Below are 14,861 nucleotides of genomic sequence, written 5' to 3'. Positions count from 1 at the left end.
GCAATATGAGTAAAGCAGCATTTTGCCAAGAACGGAGGGAAATGTTTGGTTCATGACAGTTACTTGTACAGACAGTGTAATAGCAATATGAGTAAAGCAGCATTTTGCCAAGAACGGAGGGGAATGCTTGGTTCATGACAATGGAATACTGTTCAATCAGTAGCTATTACTGTTAGGTGCCAGTCAACTGGTAATTATTATTATTAAATACACACATGTAGTAACATAGGGTTCTAGTGTGAAGGGAAAATTGCAATAAACACTGCTAAGCCAGTTTTTTAATTCATTTTCTTTGTGGATCAGTAGATAAAAACAGAATTCAAATTTGTCTTTATAGCCATATACATGTACTTTAACAAAATTTTAATTAAGTTCATAAAAACATTATTAAGCTGTATAATTTCTCTCTATTCTCTCTTCTTTTTTTAGACTTAAGCCAACCTTCAAATACCAATATTACTTTTGTACCTAAACAGGTGACTTCAGTTGACAGGTGCAAAGTAAGAAATATTATAAAGATTTAATTCAAAGATATTATATGCATCATACAATATACATGAAATCTTTAACAGTACACCCAGCATGTAGTCTTGAAAGAGTACAAAGTGGCTACTCATACAATATACATGCATGCAGTCCGTAACAACATACCACTCAAGTATGTTTGTTTAACAAAGAAAGTGGTTACTGGGCTAGATCTAGGCTGCTGTGAAGGTATTAAACTGATGCCGTATAATATACCATCTGCTGGCATTTACATGTATTATTTGTAATTTATACTGAGTAAACAATAATTATTACACCACATATAAACATCCCCATAACCACCACAAATATACACACAAAAACTCACACACATCATGCATACACATTTACACATACACATGCACACACATACATGTGTGCACATATATACATGTGCACACACATATACATGTGCATACACACACGCACACATCAGTCATTCTTTGTATGACATGGACTGGGGTAATTGGCAGTAATTACAAAACGAAAGTGAGCTGCAGAAAAGAACCAATTACTGGTAACATATATGTATCTTATTCCACAATGCAATCGGAAAAGGAAATGAGAAGATTGTGGGAAGTTGACAATATGTTTTAAAAACCTAAAAAAACCACCACAAACTAAACATAATGTCTACTCAACATGCTAAATAAAAATAAAGGCTGCAAGTACAAATAGCAATGATAATTAGACTACAACAAAAAACTGAAATCAGCAGACACTAAATAAATAGAAATGCCCATGTGCATGTACACATGTAATTATATACATGTGTGTCTATTGCAAGCTTTTAACAAGGATTTCATTCTTAAATAATTTAGTGAGGTTTCAGGACTCACACTGGAAAGAATACATTTATTTTAGCCAATTTTCACATGCCGAGTATATCCTTAAAAAGTATTCAAAAGTGGCCAATTTAAACAACACTCTATTAGCCAACTACTGAATGTTGTAGCCACTATATTTTTTTTTTTTTTTAAATAGCACTTGGCTAATTTGGACAGGGTTTATTATTAATCACATTGCACATTGATTTGAAAAAGTAATATTTTTGAAATGTTACATGATTTCATGCAATACACCACTGTTCAAATCATTTATCAGAGCAGACATAATTACAAAAAATATTTTTACACATCAAACTGGGAGTTTTCAATGCCACTTCTTTTAAGAGGGGCCTATATTCAGTGTCGCAGAATACCTGGATAATCCCTGCATTAACATTAAATACATGTACATCCAAATTATTAAAAAAAAAAATGTAATGAATACCATAAAAAATTTAAAAATAATGAATAAATAAAAAAAAAGAATGAACTCAGTGTCACCTGCATATTGTGTCATAAGGAGATGTTCATTATTGATGGAAAGACCTTTGATATTTGGATGGTTTTTATCCATAAGAGCTAAAGTATAATAAACGGATGTTGTTACCAGTATATCTGTTTGCCATAAAGCCAGTTTGGTCTTCATTAATATGTTTTGGAAGGACCTTTTTCAGTCTTTCAGCAATTGCCGATGACAAAAGTTTCAAGGGTTGAAACTGTTGGTGTATTTCTTTTTAAAATCTTTATACCAATTATAAATATTCCTAAATGACGTTATCACATGTCGTTTAATATACATGTAAAAATAAATAGGCGACATGTTGAAAAAAAAAAAAACCCAAACAAACCATAAATGAATCTCAAGTTAAAAAGAAAAGGAATTGGTGCTATTTTGTTACCCATGACAAATGTGATGTGTGGGGAATTACATTTACATCACGCAAAGAAGGTACCTGTAGATTATGTTCCGTATGAAAACTGTATATGTTTATTGTTGAATATCAGCAGACTGTCAAACTCACGATTAAAGTCATTCATCTCCCATGTCAACTGTGTAACAGTGATTACTGGGTAAACCACAGACAAGTGTAACCGACATGCATAAATGTCTAGCTTCCAGCTTTATTGAGATACATTGTACACTAATAAAACTAGGTACCTCATGGAATAACAAGTACAAGTGGTTAAAAATCTAGGGTGATATTTTACATTTATATTAAATATTGGTGGTTTTTGTGTTGGTTATTTTCTGAAAATTAGTTCAATAAAACTGTTTCCAGTGAAAACCCTGATTGGGTTCTTTGAACTTTTGCATCTATTCCAATGACATTAGTGTAATTCCATGACCATGTCCAAAAGCAGACCTACGATTTCTGTGGCCTGGGGGGGGGGGGGGGGGGGGGGGGGTGGAGGGGGAGTGAGAATTGTAAAGAAATCTCTTGGACCCCTAACTAAATATTTAAATACAAAGATAGTTTGCTTTGTTTAATGACACCACTAGAGCACATTGATTTATTAATCACAGGGCATAAAATTTGGCATGCACGATTTTGTTGTTTGTCTGTCGGTTATGCAAAACCAATAGGAACATAAATGAAGGATCGTTCATTCGTGCAAAAGCAGAAATCCCTCGTCAGATAATCCAAACAAATGTGTTGTAGCTAACACCATTAATGTCTTGGAAAACTGGGTGCAGTGGAAAATCCCTGACCTAGATGTATGTCATATGTGTTTGATGGTACTGTTCTAACCAGCTTTGCCTCCATCGTTCAATGTGTCCAGCTATTTTCTTCATAACAATTATCAACTTTTGTTGTAAAACGCTACTGACATATTTACAATTTAGGAAAGTTTGTTGAAATTCTCAAACTTCTGACGTCACGATATCCGGTGTTTTTAGCACATTAGAGGAGTTTTATGGGTAGTTTTTTAGATTATATTATATACCGATGCAATTTAATGACAATGATGAAAACAAAATATGTTTTTAAAAAATAATAGACAGGTGTCATGAAAATCTCTCACCGCTAATCCAAGCCAATCGGAGTAAGTCGGCCAATTAGGGATTTTCGCCGAGTTCAACACTTGTATAGCTTCTTTCAACTGAATTGGATCTATTAATAGCAAACACGATGGCATTCTAGTCCTGTAATATTAACTTTGTGACTGTCAAAGCATGCTAATGCTCATGCGAAGGTACCTGGGCAGCTACTATTAGACTGATTTAGTTTAAAACACATTTTGCCAGTCACAAGAGCATGTACCATGTATTATGAACATGCACCACGGTGTGCGAGATCTTGTGCCACTGTCGTGAGAAAATAGTTTTCTCATTACTTTTAATAGCATTTTACAAAATTTCTAATTTACAACAAATCGAAACTGATTTTGGTTAAATTATATCAATGTTTTAAAATCTTTAACAAATATCATCTACAGATCAGTATTACACTAGTTTAAGCCTAAATTGAAATTAGTTATCATTATTTTACAAAACAAATCTTCCCCAAAAGAGGTCAAAACAGATTTTGACACTATCGATGTTCATGGATCAGACAGGTTAGGACAGACAAACTTCATTTTATTTTCATCTGGCAGCTTTCAAGCTAGTCCTGACTCCTAGCACACAAATATATTTTCTTATTTATGACATGAAATTTGATGGAGAAAAGCTATGAAAATAATTTATCTTAAGATTCTCGTTTGATTATTGTTGGCCATTAACCTTTTTATTTGTATCTAACTACTGAAGAAAATTGTTTGTGTAAACATTAAAACCACATGAACGACATATTGGTTGTCTGAAAAATTCAAAGTTTATGTCCTGAATCATCAGCCATTGGATGTCAAACATTTGGTAATAGAGTGGAAACCTGCTACATTTTTCCATTAGTAACAAGGGATCTTTTATATGCACTATCCCACAGACAAGATAGCACATACCACAACCTTTCATATATCAGTCATGGTGCACTGGCTGGAATGAGAAATAGCCCAATGGGCCCACCAAAAGAGATCAATCCTTGACCATCCATGCATCAGGCTAGCACTTTACCACTGGGCTAGATCCCACCAATTAAACACAAAGTGAAAAATATTATTAATTAATTAATAGAAAAAACCAAAAAACCCAGACCTGTCATCTTCAGGAGGTAGGACACCCTTAGTCACAACCTCTTTGTACCAGCAATTACTGTCGGCTGTCAGTGATGTGTAATATCTGCTTACTACAAATCCATTTCACCTACTGTATCTTCATGATCACTTGCTAAGAGCTCTTTCAAAATAAGAAACCCAAAGAATATTTGATACTATTTAAAAACAGTCTCTTGTCAACAGCTGTACAGTTTGACTGTGGCAAGCTCAGGTTGAGTTGTTTGTATGGTTGATTGCTCCAAGTGCCTGGTTACAAGGGTAGATTTGTTTAATTAGATGAGTGGCATTAATCACTTGGTAAAACACGGAGGAGTGACACCAGAGATTACTGTATACCGGCCTTAGTGGCTCAGTGGTTAAGCCATCGAACTATAGGCTGGTAGGTATAGGGTTCGCAGCCCGGTAGTGGTGCCAACCCAAAGCAAGTTAAGGCCACTACACCCTCTTCTCTCTCACTAATCACTAACAACTAACCCAGTCTTGGACAGCTAAGCCAGATAGCTGAGGCGTGTGTGCTCAGGACAGTGTGAACCGTAATTGGATATAAGCACGAAAATAAGTTGAAATGAAATGAAATACACATGTCAGTGATGACACTCAAGTACTGGACAATGTCAAAAATTTTGGAATCATTCTAAAGGTGCAAATATTCCTATTTACATGTACATAGGTATTTATTTATTAATGTTTGTAAATGCACCTGTGAATAAGAAAAGGGCTTCCTTTGAAAGCAGTTTTAGTATAGCGGTACTAACTACTAAATGGGTTTGTTTATGCTCCATAGTTTAGGGGGTTTTATCTAAAATTTCACATAATAGAGTACTGTATTTGTACTCAAAATTACATATAAAATTTAAAAATAGTTTCTATGAAAAAAATAAAAATTAAAGCTCATGTTAACAAATAATGTAATATTCTAAAATCATTGAATACATACATATTAATTACATAGATCACATCTGTAATAAATACCACGTTACATATATATCTGTATGTAACACACAGCAGTCACTGTTAATATGCCTAACAACCTGTGCATACCAGCACATATTGATTTATTCTAGAGACACCTCAGTGGTTAAGTCACTGGACTTAAGGCTGACAGGTACTGGGTTCGCATCCCTGAACCTGCTCCTGCCCAAAATGAATTTGAAGGGGACAGACATCCCAGCTCTAGCTACAGTAAGCTGATATCTATTCATACTTCTGCCTGTCCACACAAAGCTTAGCTCATGATAAGCACGGAAATAAACTGAAATGAAATATTCTAGTGATGACAGTAGGAACAGTGACCACTACCAGGAAGTGATTTTTGACCAAACAAGTGTAAATATTTAAATTAATAAGTTTTGAACTCTACTATATCTGAATATTCAATTCCTGGCACTTGTGAATGTAACTTTTAGTTGTTTTAGAATATTTTTTTTATTATTAAATCAAATTAAATTATGCATTGTGTAATAATCGTATTACAAATACTGTGTAAAGGGTACATTACCACAAATGGATTTTGATTCAGATCCATAGCCTCTATAATTTTGAATGTCAATTTAAATTTTTAATAACATTAAAAACACCTTTTGCTTTCTGCAAGTGCAAAATTAATTATTATAAAGTTTTAAAAACTTACGTATTTTAACTTTCTTCGAATCCAGCTGACGTATTATATCAGTGCAAATGTTGATTTTGTGGGTGATGAGCTCGGTCCTGTCGAAAATCTTCTGACACTCGTCGGTAAGATCACAGAAAAGGTCGTCTGCATGTCGCACGAGAGTCGCCAGTTGAACCAACGCGCCCAACACGGTGTGCTGAGTTACCGCTATCTGGGCCGCCACAATATCCTCACTTTCTTCGATTTCGTCCGCCTTACGGCCCAAAATAATGGGCTCCACGATTCGAACGGGAAGAGGCATGGCTCTTGAGAAGAAGAAAAACACTTGTGTGCAGCTACATTTTCAGTTTTACATCCGATCCATAATTTACCTGCAGACTTTTGGACTTCAAAGAGTCGCCATGATATGAACACACGGAAGGCTGTTACGTCCTAACTACTTCCTCCCACTAACATAAAAAGGGGCGTGGCCTAATTACTAGACTTTGTTGGGATTTTCTATCTAAAAAAAACAGTGTGTGTTTCGTTTTGTTAGTTTTTTAACATACAAATAATACTTCATCGCTTTCTTGTGTTGCTTTTAACTCTGACATTAATTAGACATATTTAATGATGATATTCTAACATTACTAGGTGAAAAACGTTAAAAGATGAAATCAATGGCCTATATCACACATATACACATAAGTTTCTTTTATTCACCCCAGAGTTGTAGCTAGGCTAAAATGACTAGTGGAGCTTCAAAACATATCGGTAGGGAAAGAGAGGACAGCATCAGCCACAATAATAAGGGTCTTCGAAGGAACTAAATAAACGTGTGGGTTTTTTTTTACATCCCCACCTTTCTAATACTGCCCAATACCTTAGGCCTACATACCAAAAACTTTGAAATGGTGATTATTACGGAGTTTGGACCGATGGCAGTAGGCTTGTTTTGTTTTGTGAATGATCTTCACCTCAGGCACAATCTTGTTTCCTGGTAGATTCTGAATGATTATTGTATTTCCGTTCGTTATAAACTAGTACGAACTAAAAGAACTAGCCACACTTTGTAGCAGCAGTGATGGTCTTTATATATATTTTTTACATGTATTTATATCTATGTGTGTCTGTGTGCCCCACCACACACACACACACACACACACACACACACACACACACACACACACACACACACACACACACACACACACACACACACACACACACACTTTTTGGCACCTTCCTACGCCCGTGAGCCACCACCACCTGTATATGGTATGTCCTTCAACTTTTTCCTTGTGGAAAAAATAAAATATTGAAAATACCAACAAAAAAATTAAATAAAAGCACAAAATATTGATAAAAATTATAATAATAATAAGAAGAAAAAAAATAAATAAAGAAAAGAAAACAAATAAATATTTCTTTATATTTTTAAGAACCTTTTTTCGGTGTTTTAATTAATTTCATCAGTTCACAATGCTTTGCTCCTACCACGTAACTCCTGTATGAACATAACCAATCACTTTAAGACATTTCTCATATTATAAGAGACTTACAGCAAGTCTATATTTACGTTTATACATGAATATGTTCGCCAATAATTTACTGGTGTAGAAATAAAATGTCTCATTTGTGAAGAATATGTTTTAACACAAACCTTATTGTATTTGTTTATCTTTATTTTGTAGCTTACTATTTCATTCGTCAAATATATTAATATCTGTACATGTTTAAACACTAAAACAAAACTAATAAACGATATTGAAACCTATAGTGGACTAAAAAAATTGACGATTGTATTGTGACACAGCCAATCATAAGGCGGAAAACTTTTTGATTGACAGTAATAGCGTGATTTTATACAGGTAAATTTAAATGAGCGTGTCTTATTAATTGCGCGCTATACATGTGTTTAATAAAAACAGCGGGTACTTTTCAAAAGTTATGCATACATAATTAAGTGCTTCTATTAATAGGTACAATGTCAGAAACCTGAAGTACACTATTATTAAACCACGCCTGGTTTTCCGCCTGTTGAGGCATACGATATTGTACATAATCATACATGACATTGTATGCACATACATTAGCGGTAAAAGATTACGGTTAGTAATATACATGGGTTGGTCAATATAAGTGTAATTGAATACCTCTGGATCCGAAAGAGCATTGTTCAAAGTTATGGGGGCGGGACGGAGTTCGTTGGTAGAGCATTCGCTTTAAGTGCAATGTGTCGTGCGTAGCCAGGATCGATCGCCGTCGAAGGATGCCCGAGGTTGTTTCGCCGTCCCAATCAATGTGTAATGAAATACTAGTCAGGCCCGTACGCAGGATTTTTAATGGGTGGGTGCGAATTGCTCGTGATGGGACCAATCAGCATAAAAATAACCCCTCAAAACAACGATTACGTAACATTATTTAAATTTAATAGAGAAAAGTGGACCTTTAGTAATTTGGGGGGGGGGGTGCGTACACACCCGTCGCACATCCCCCCACCCCCCACCCCGCCCCTGCGTACGGGCCTGCTAGTACATGTATATCAAAAGTCGTGGTATTTATTGTCCTTTCTATGGGAAAGTTAATTTAAACGATCTTGCAAAAGTGGCCTAAGAGGCAGGTTTCCCTTTCTTGACCAAATGTCGAATGGTAATATTCCTTTCTTCTTTCTTCTTTTTTTTTTAATATTTTTTTTTTGTTGTTGTTGGTTAGAACAGAACAAATATGTTTCTGAACCAACTGATAGCATTTGAGGATTGTACAGGACCGTAGGAACCGGGTATGTGAGGAAGGAAATGTTTTATTTAACGACGCACTCAACACATTTTATTTACGGTTATATTGTGTCAGACATATGGTTACGGACCACACAGATATTGAGGGAGCAAACTCGCTGTCGCCACTTCGTGGGCTACTCTTTTCGATTAGCAGCAAGGGATCTTTTATATGCACCATCCCAAAGACAGGATAGCACATACCATGGCCTTTGATGTACCAGTGGTGGTGCACTGGCTGGAGCGACGGGTGTGTGAGAGCGGGTTATGGACCTGCCCCCCCCCCCCCCACACACACACACACAGACACGCACGCACATACGCACACGCACATACACACTTGAGTACAAACATTTGTATACGTTTTCTTTTGTCCTTTTCTATTTAAATGTGGCTTGCGCCATCCACTAGAGACTATGGCTACTTCAGTGGAGATTGTGCCTTCCATTCTACATATTGTTCCTATATGGGTCTGTGGTATACATAGGCCTATAAAATAAATAAAAAATCTGATATGAATAAGGTAACACGGAAGTTACGTAATTTAGGCATACATTACATTGCATTATATTACATGCAATTACCTGGCAACTCATATGTGATGTCCTAGCTACTAAGTAATCACACCTAAATAATACGTCATAATTAAAACAGTGGATATATTGACACTTTTAATTAAGGAACCGTTCATTAATTACATATAGCTCAGGGGGTCGAGAGCGAAAGAGTAATGTGATTCGATTTTTGTAAACAATGTTTTACTTTTAATATTACATTTATATATTTAAAAAAAAAAATTATGTTGTAAAATATGCGATCAGCCATGACCAGTTTGCAATGGCATAGCCGGGGGTGGGGATGGGAGTCGTAACCCCCCCCCCCACACACACACACACACACACACACACACCACAATTGTTTTTCCCACACCTTTTATCTTTTCCTGTCGCACCAGAACACGACCAATAGACGACAGTGTGCCCAAGCCTGTAGGAACGATATCTGGAGTGAAGGGCACGATTTCGGGGTGGGGTGGCACTAGTATTATTTGTATCTTTATTTGTAATAATATATAATCCTGCCTACGTCAGTGCCAGTTTGTTATATCAAAGCTACAGATTACATGTAGTATTATACTCCTCTCCCAACCAAAAATTGACCATATTCAGACACACAGAGAGTGAATGGGAGGGGGACTGACATGCACATTTACTTCTGGATATTGGGGGGGGGGGGGGGGGGGGGGGCGGATTTCACGTTACAAAGATTAGGGCAGACGGAAGCTTAAAAAACTGTTTTAAAAGAATAATAATCTTTCTTTTTTATAAAAGCGAGATTTTAAATTACGTAATTTTTAATATAGAACGTTTTGAAACAACTCGCAAGACAGGTTAGGCTAGAAGGCCTCGTAGGTTGAACAACATATACCCACCTAATCTTTCTATGTACGACTTTGGATTACTAGTCGTGGAACACTAGATGCTTCAAATCGAAGAAGAAGAAAAAGGAAATGTTTTATTTAACGACGCACTCAACACATTTAATTTACGGTTATATGGCGTCGGGCATATGGTTAATAAGGATCACACATATATTGAGAGAGGAAACCCGCTGTCGCCACTTCATGGGCTACTCTGCAAGGGATCTTTTATATCCACCATCCCATAGACAGGGTAGCACATACCACGACTTTTGATGTACCAGTCGTCGTGCACTGGCTGGAGCGAGAAATAGCGCAATGGGCCCACTGACGGAGATTGATCCCAAACCGACCGCACGCCAAGCAAACGCTTTACCACTGGGATACGCCTCGCCCCTTTCAAATCGATGCATGAATTACTTTTATTTATTTATTTATTTATTTATTTTACTTTACTTTACTTTACTTTACTTTACTTTACTTTACTTTACTTTACTTCATTTTATTTTAGTTATCTTTTAAAGGGACACGCCCTAGTTACGGCTAGTTGTTAACCATTACGGCGTTGTTTTTCGCTATTAATAAAAGTTTTAATATATGCAGTTAATATGAATGCGTTTGTACATATATTATCACAGTGTATAAACGGAAGTGTACACTAATTAACTAGCACCCTTTCCTGTCCTGGACAGAGGGAACCGGCCAAGGCCGGTCCCTGTGGCCAGGATAGGCGTGTGCTACAACAGCTTGCTCTGAATGTGCACGTAAATCTCTTTGTCATTGTCATTGTCAAGTAACTAGCTGCGGTGTTCTGTAGCGCTAGCTGTATTAATGAAGATTATTATATGAGCTTCGAGGCCTGTCGGAGCATTTTTTTTAAAGTAGGGTGGGCTAATGATCAGGGTCGTTGTTAAAATTGGCACGAGATTTGTTGGGGGTCCGAGGGCATGCTCCCCCGGGAAAATTTTAAAAAATGAATGGCTTTAAACGCCTTTTCTTGGCATCTGAATCGCAAAATTAGCCATTTTTAAACAATAATTTAAAACTATTTTAAGCATTATATGGATAGTATTATAACCCAAGAATGTTTTGTTTCCTTCTTGGCATCTTGACAGCAAAATTACCCATTTTCAAACAGTGATCACTTCCTCTTTTGGAGTTTTATAACCAAAAAATTATTAATTAGAAGAGTTCAAACTCGTTACTCTTAGATCTCAATCACTAAATCGTGAATTTTAGCGTTGACCGGGAGCGGGAGAGCGGGGAGAGGGACCTGATACAAAGGAGTATTTATAAATTATAACTTTAACTGGAACTATTCTAGGGACGGCTTTGTCTAGGTAGAGCAGTTATACATTTTAAAAAAAACCCGATACAAAAGGGCATTTGTAAATTATAGCTGTAAAGGGCACTATTCTTGAGACAACAGTCTAGGTAGAGCAGATATATATAAAAATAACAGAGCCTATTTTTCATTACAATTTCAAAGCAAAAACTATTTGGCTATCATTATGCAACTTTGATCACGAAACTTTAAGGCGCTCATTACTCGCGTTAGACAATGTGGTGAACCCCATTGAGACTCAGTAACACAGACACATCTGCAAGCTTGCGCATACACGCACAACTTAACGCCATGCAGCTAAAAATGCTTATGTGCAAAACAATGTTTATACAAACAAAAAGGGCACTTGAACATTTTGAAGGCACTTGAAAAATTGGGGGGACGCGTCCCCCTGGTCCCCCCTCTGGATCCGCTTCTGTGGCATTGACTATGGACTAGTCGCTACTTTTATTTCCAGTTTACTTTCTAAAAGGTACATTATGGCACGCGATAAAACAGCATGAAGTAATTATTTTACCAGACTGGTTTACATGCTAATCGTTTATGTCAGCACGAGAAAGTCGATTATTCAAATAATATACGAGTAATACATAAAATGTGTGTATTAACAGCCACACGAGGTCAAAGTGGCACTAAACCCGTGTCACTAGCTTGTGGCATATGTATAAAACGTGCACTGACACCCCGACATGCTGTTATTGCTACCTGGATTGCGCCAGCCGCCAGGGGGGCAGTTTTATCAGTTACATGTGAGTGATTATGAACGTCGACTATTGTCCGTTTGTTGGTGATCAACGCAATCAAACGTTTTTTTGCCGTGCTATATTCCGATATTACTTCAACGTTAATCAAATGCGGGGGACCATAAATGGTGCTAATATATATATATCTTAGCGCCCAAAGTGACCATTTTTATACGAAAGTTTCGACAGACAGGTTAGCATATATCAAAATGCGATCGCTACCGAATAGCAGTTGTGGAGAATTTGAAAAAAAAATCACTTTTTATGTGAGATCGATCAGGAAAAGTATGGAAAGATGGGCGGGAGCGCCACAGGGGAGTTGATGCTAAATAGTGACTACTGGCAAGTGTTTTTGCCTTGTACATTTTCATTATATTTCACACTTCATATAAATACTTATTGTCGTGCTTATATCCAATTATATCATGAATACGAACCCAGTACCTACTACCTTTAATGGCTCAACCACTACACTGCCGAGGCTGCCGATATTCCATAAAGTGGCCTGTTACCTTACCCTCACCCCCCCCCCCCCCCCCCCCCCCCCCCCCCCACACACACACACACATACAACACGAATCTGCGATTGGAATCTTGGAACCACTTGCATTCTGACGAGTTATATGCCGTTGGTTACGTTTAGGCCCTATTAGTAAAATATGTTTCAAGAGCAAGTATTTAGTCAACAGGAATGGTTGATAAAACCAAGGGAGATAATAAAGTCTGCTTATACAACTAGCATATGAAAAGTGAAGGTTCTTGTTATGATTGTATATTGCGAATATGGAAAATAACTTTTAATAATCTTTTAATGTATAGTATATTTAATATTGGTTTATATTAATTGTGTGTTTGAGTGTGCATGTGGTGTAGTGACAGTTTGGCTTGGAGATTTGAGGGGTGGGGAGCATCTGGCAGTGGCTCCTTCCTCCCCCGACTGGAGCTCCTTTTTATTACTCATTTTTAACATTAATAAATGTTGTATTTTAGAGATTAGGTTACCAGCATGCTCTTTTAATATTCTTTTTACTATGTTTATTATACATTATTTTAAAATTATTTGGTTTGTTTGAGAACAAACCACTTTTTTCTCTCTTTTTTTCCCCCAGGTTTAAATGTAATAATTTAATTAGAATAAATAATGTAGTTTTTTTGGTTTTTTAATTGCACATTGGAAAACCCCCAGTTAGAAATAATATTAAAATTAATATATATTGATAAATTTATTAAAATGTGAAATTTGAAACTGAGCGGACAATGGTTAGGAAGGGTGCTGGGTGTGTGTGAGGGAGGCCAATTTTAGAGGGCGTTAGGCGAAGGCGGTTTCGGCCGTTGGAAAGCAGGGTTAGACTGGCTTCCCCCACTCTCCCCTTTACCCTCCACACTGAAGTCGTCAATGGGATATTTTTCCATTAAATAATTTAAAATATTAATAAATAAATAAATAAATAAATTCTGGTATAATCTTTCTTTGGCCAATACCCAAACTCTTCCTGGGCAATTAAAAAAAAAATAATAATAATAAAAAAAGAGAGTAGAATGATATAATTTTTAAAATTTTATTTAGATAGCCTGTCTAAATTGGCGTTATAAAGGGATATATTATATATTTTTTTATTGTGTTTATTATTGTTTAGACCACGACATCCAAATTATACTCTCCTCTCCTTTTAGTATAAAGTCAACATTATCCCCATAAATTAAGTTCTGTCCGACGCCCGGCCCCTGGTCATGCCAGAGGCTGGGCGTAGGATGGACGTGCCTGAATCTTTTCTAGATATAGGCATGTTAATAAAGTTATAAGTAAAGTAAAGTTATGATTGTCCAGTTTGTGTTATTTAATGTTCTGGTGGTGGACTATGTCACACAATAACCTTGACATTGGCAAGAAAGCAGGCGCGAAACCAAGGATTATACGCGCAACTCCTCCCATTACTTCGCAGGGACGAAGTGATTTTACGAATGAATATGTTTATGCCTTAAATAGAAGATTACATATGTACAGCTGAAAGGTGAGGGGAGCAAAAGCAAACTTCTCAATTCAATGAAAACAGTAATGAACATAAATTAAATGTGGTAAATAAGTAACAGATATAGTAGGCATGCTTAGGGCTGGTGTGATAGAAAACGTTTTGCTGCCACAAAAGCTACTCAATGGAACGTGCAGTTTACACTACTCGTGGCATTCGAGTCGTAGACAGCTGTTTGAAGATAATGGGTCCGATACGACGGATCATCGATCGCAGACTATACTACTGTTGATTTACATATTCATGTCCCAATTGAAATCCATATATCAGATGGTAGCAAAGGAATATTGGGGATGGAAAAGGCCTGTCCAATTGAGAAACATTCGATATTTTGTTTGTCTTTCAATATATTATATACGTACATGTATATTGTTACACACACACACACACACACACACACACACACACACACACACACGTTACTTAAATAACATTGTTATTCGGTTC

General features: G+C 36.5%; 1 protein-coding gene across 1 annotated transcript in view; it reads right to left on the bottom strand.

Moving 5' to 3' along the window:
- Positions 1–6,531, bottom strand: part of LOC121371757 (Nance-Horan syndrome protein-like) — a 60,947-nt gene extending 54,416 nt beyond the window's left edge. Inside the window, exon 1 of the mRNA XM_041497887.1 lies at positions 6,139–6,531. Within this exon, the coding sequence (XP_041353821.1) occupies positions 6,139–6,421 (283 nt within the window). The 5' untranslated portion in view covers positions 6,422–6,531. The remainder of the gene's footprint in view (positions 1–6,138) is intronic.
- Between the last annotated feature and the right edge of the window lie 8,330 nt (positions 6,532–14,861).

Source organism: Gigantopelta aegis, chromosome 4, assembly GCF_016097555.1.
Source record: "Gigantopelta aegis isolate Gae_Host chromosome 4, Gae_host_genome, whole genome shotgun sequence".
Taxonomy (NCBI): domain Eukaryota; kingdom Metazoa; phylum Mollusca; class Gastropoda; order Neomphalida; family Peltospiridae; genus Gigantopelta; species Gigantopelta aegis.
This window is presented reverse-complemented; position numbering and strand designations above follow the sequence as displayed.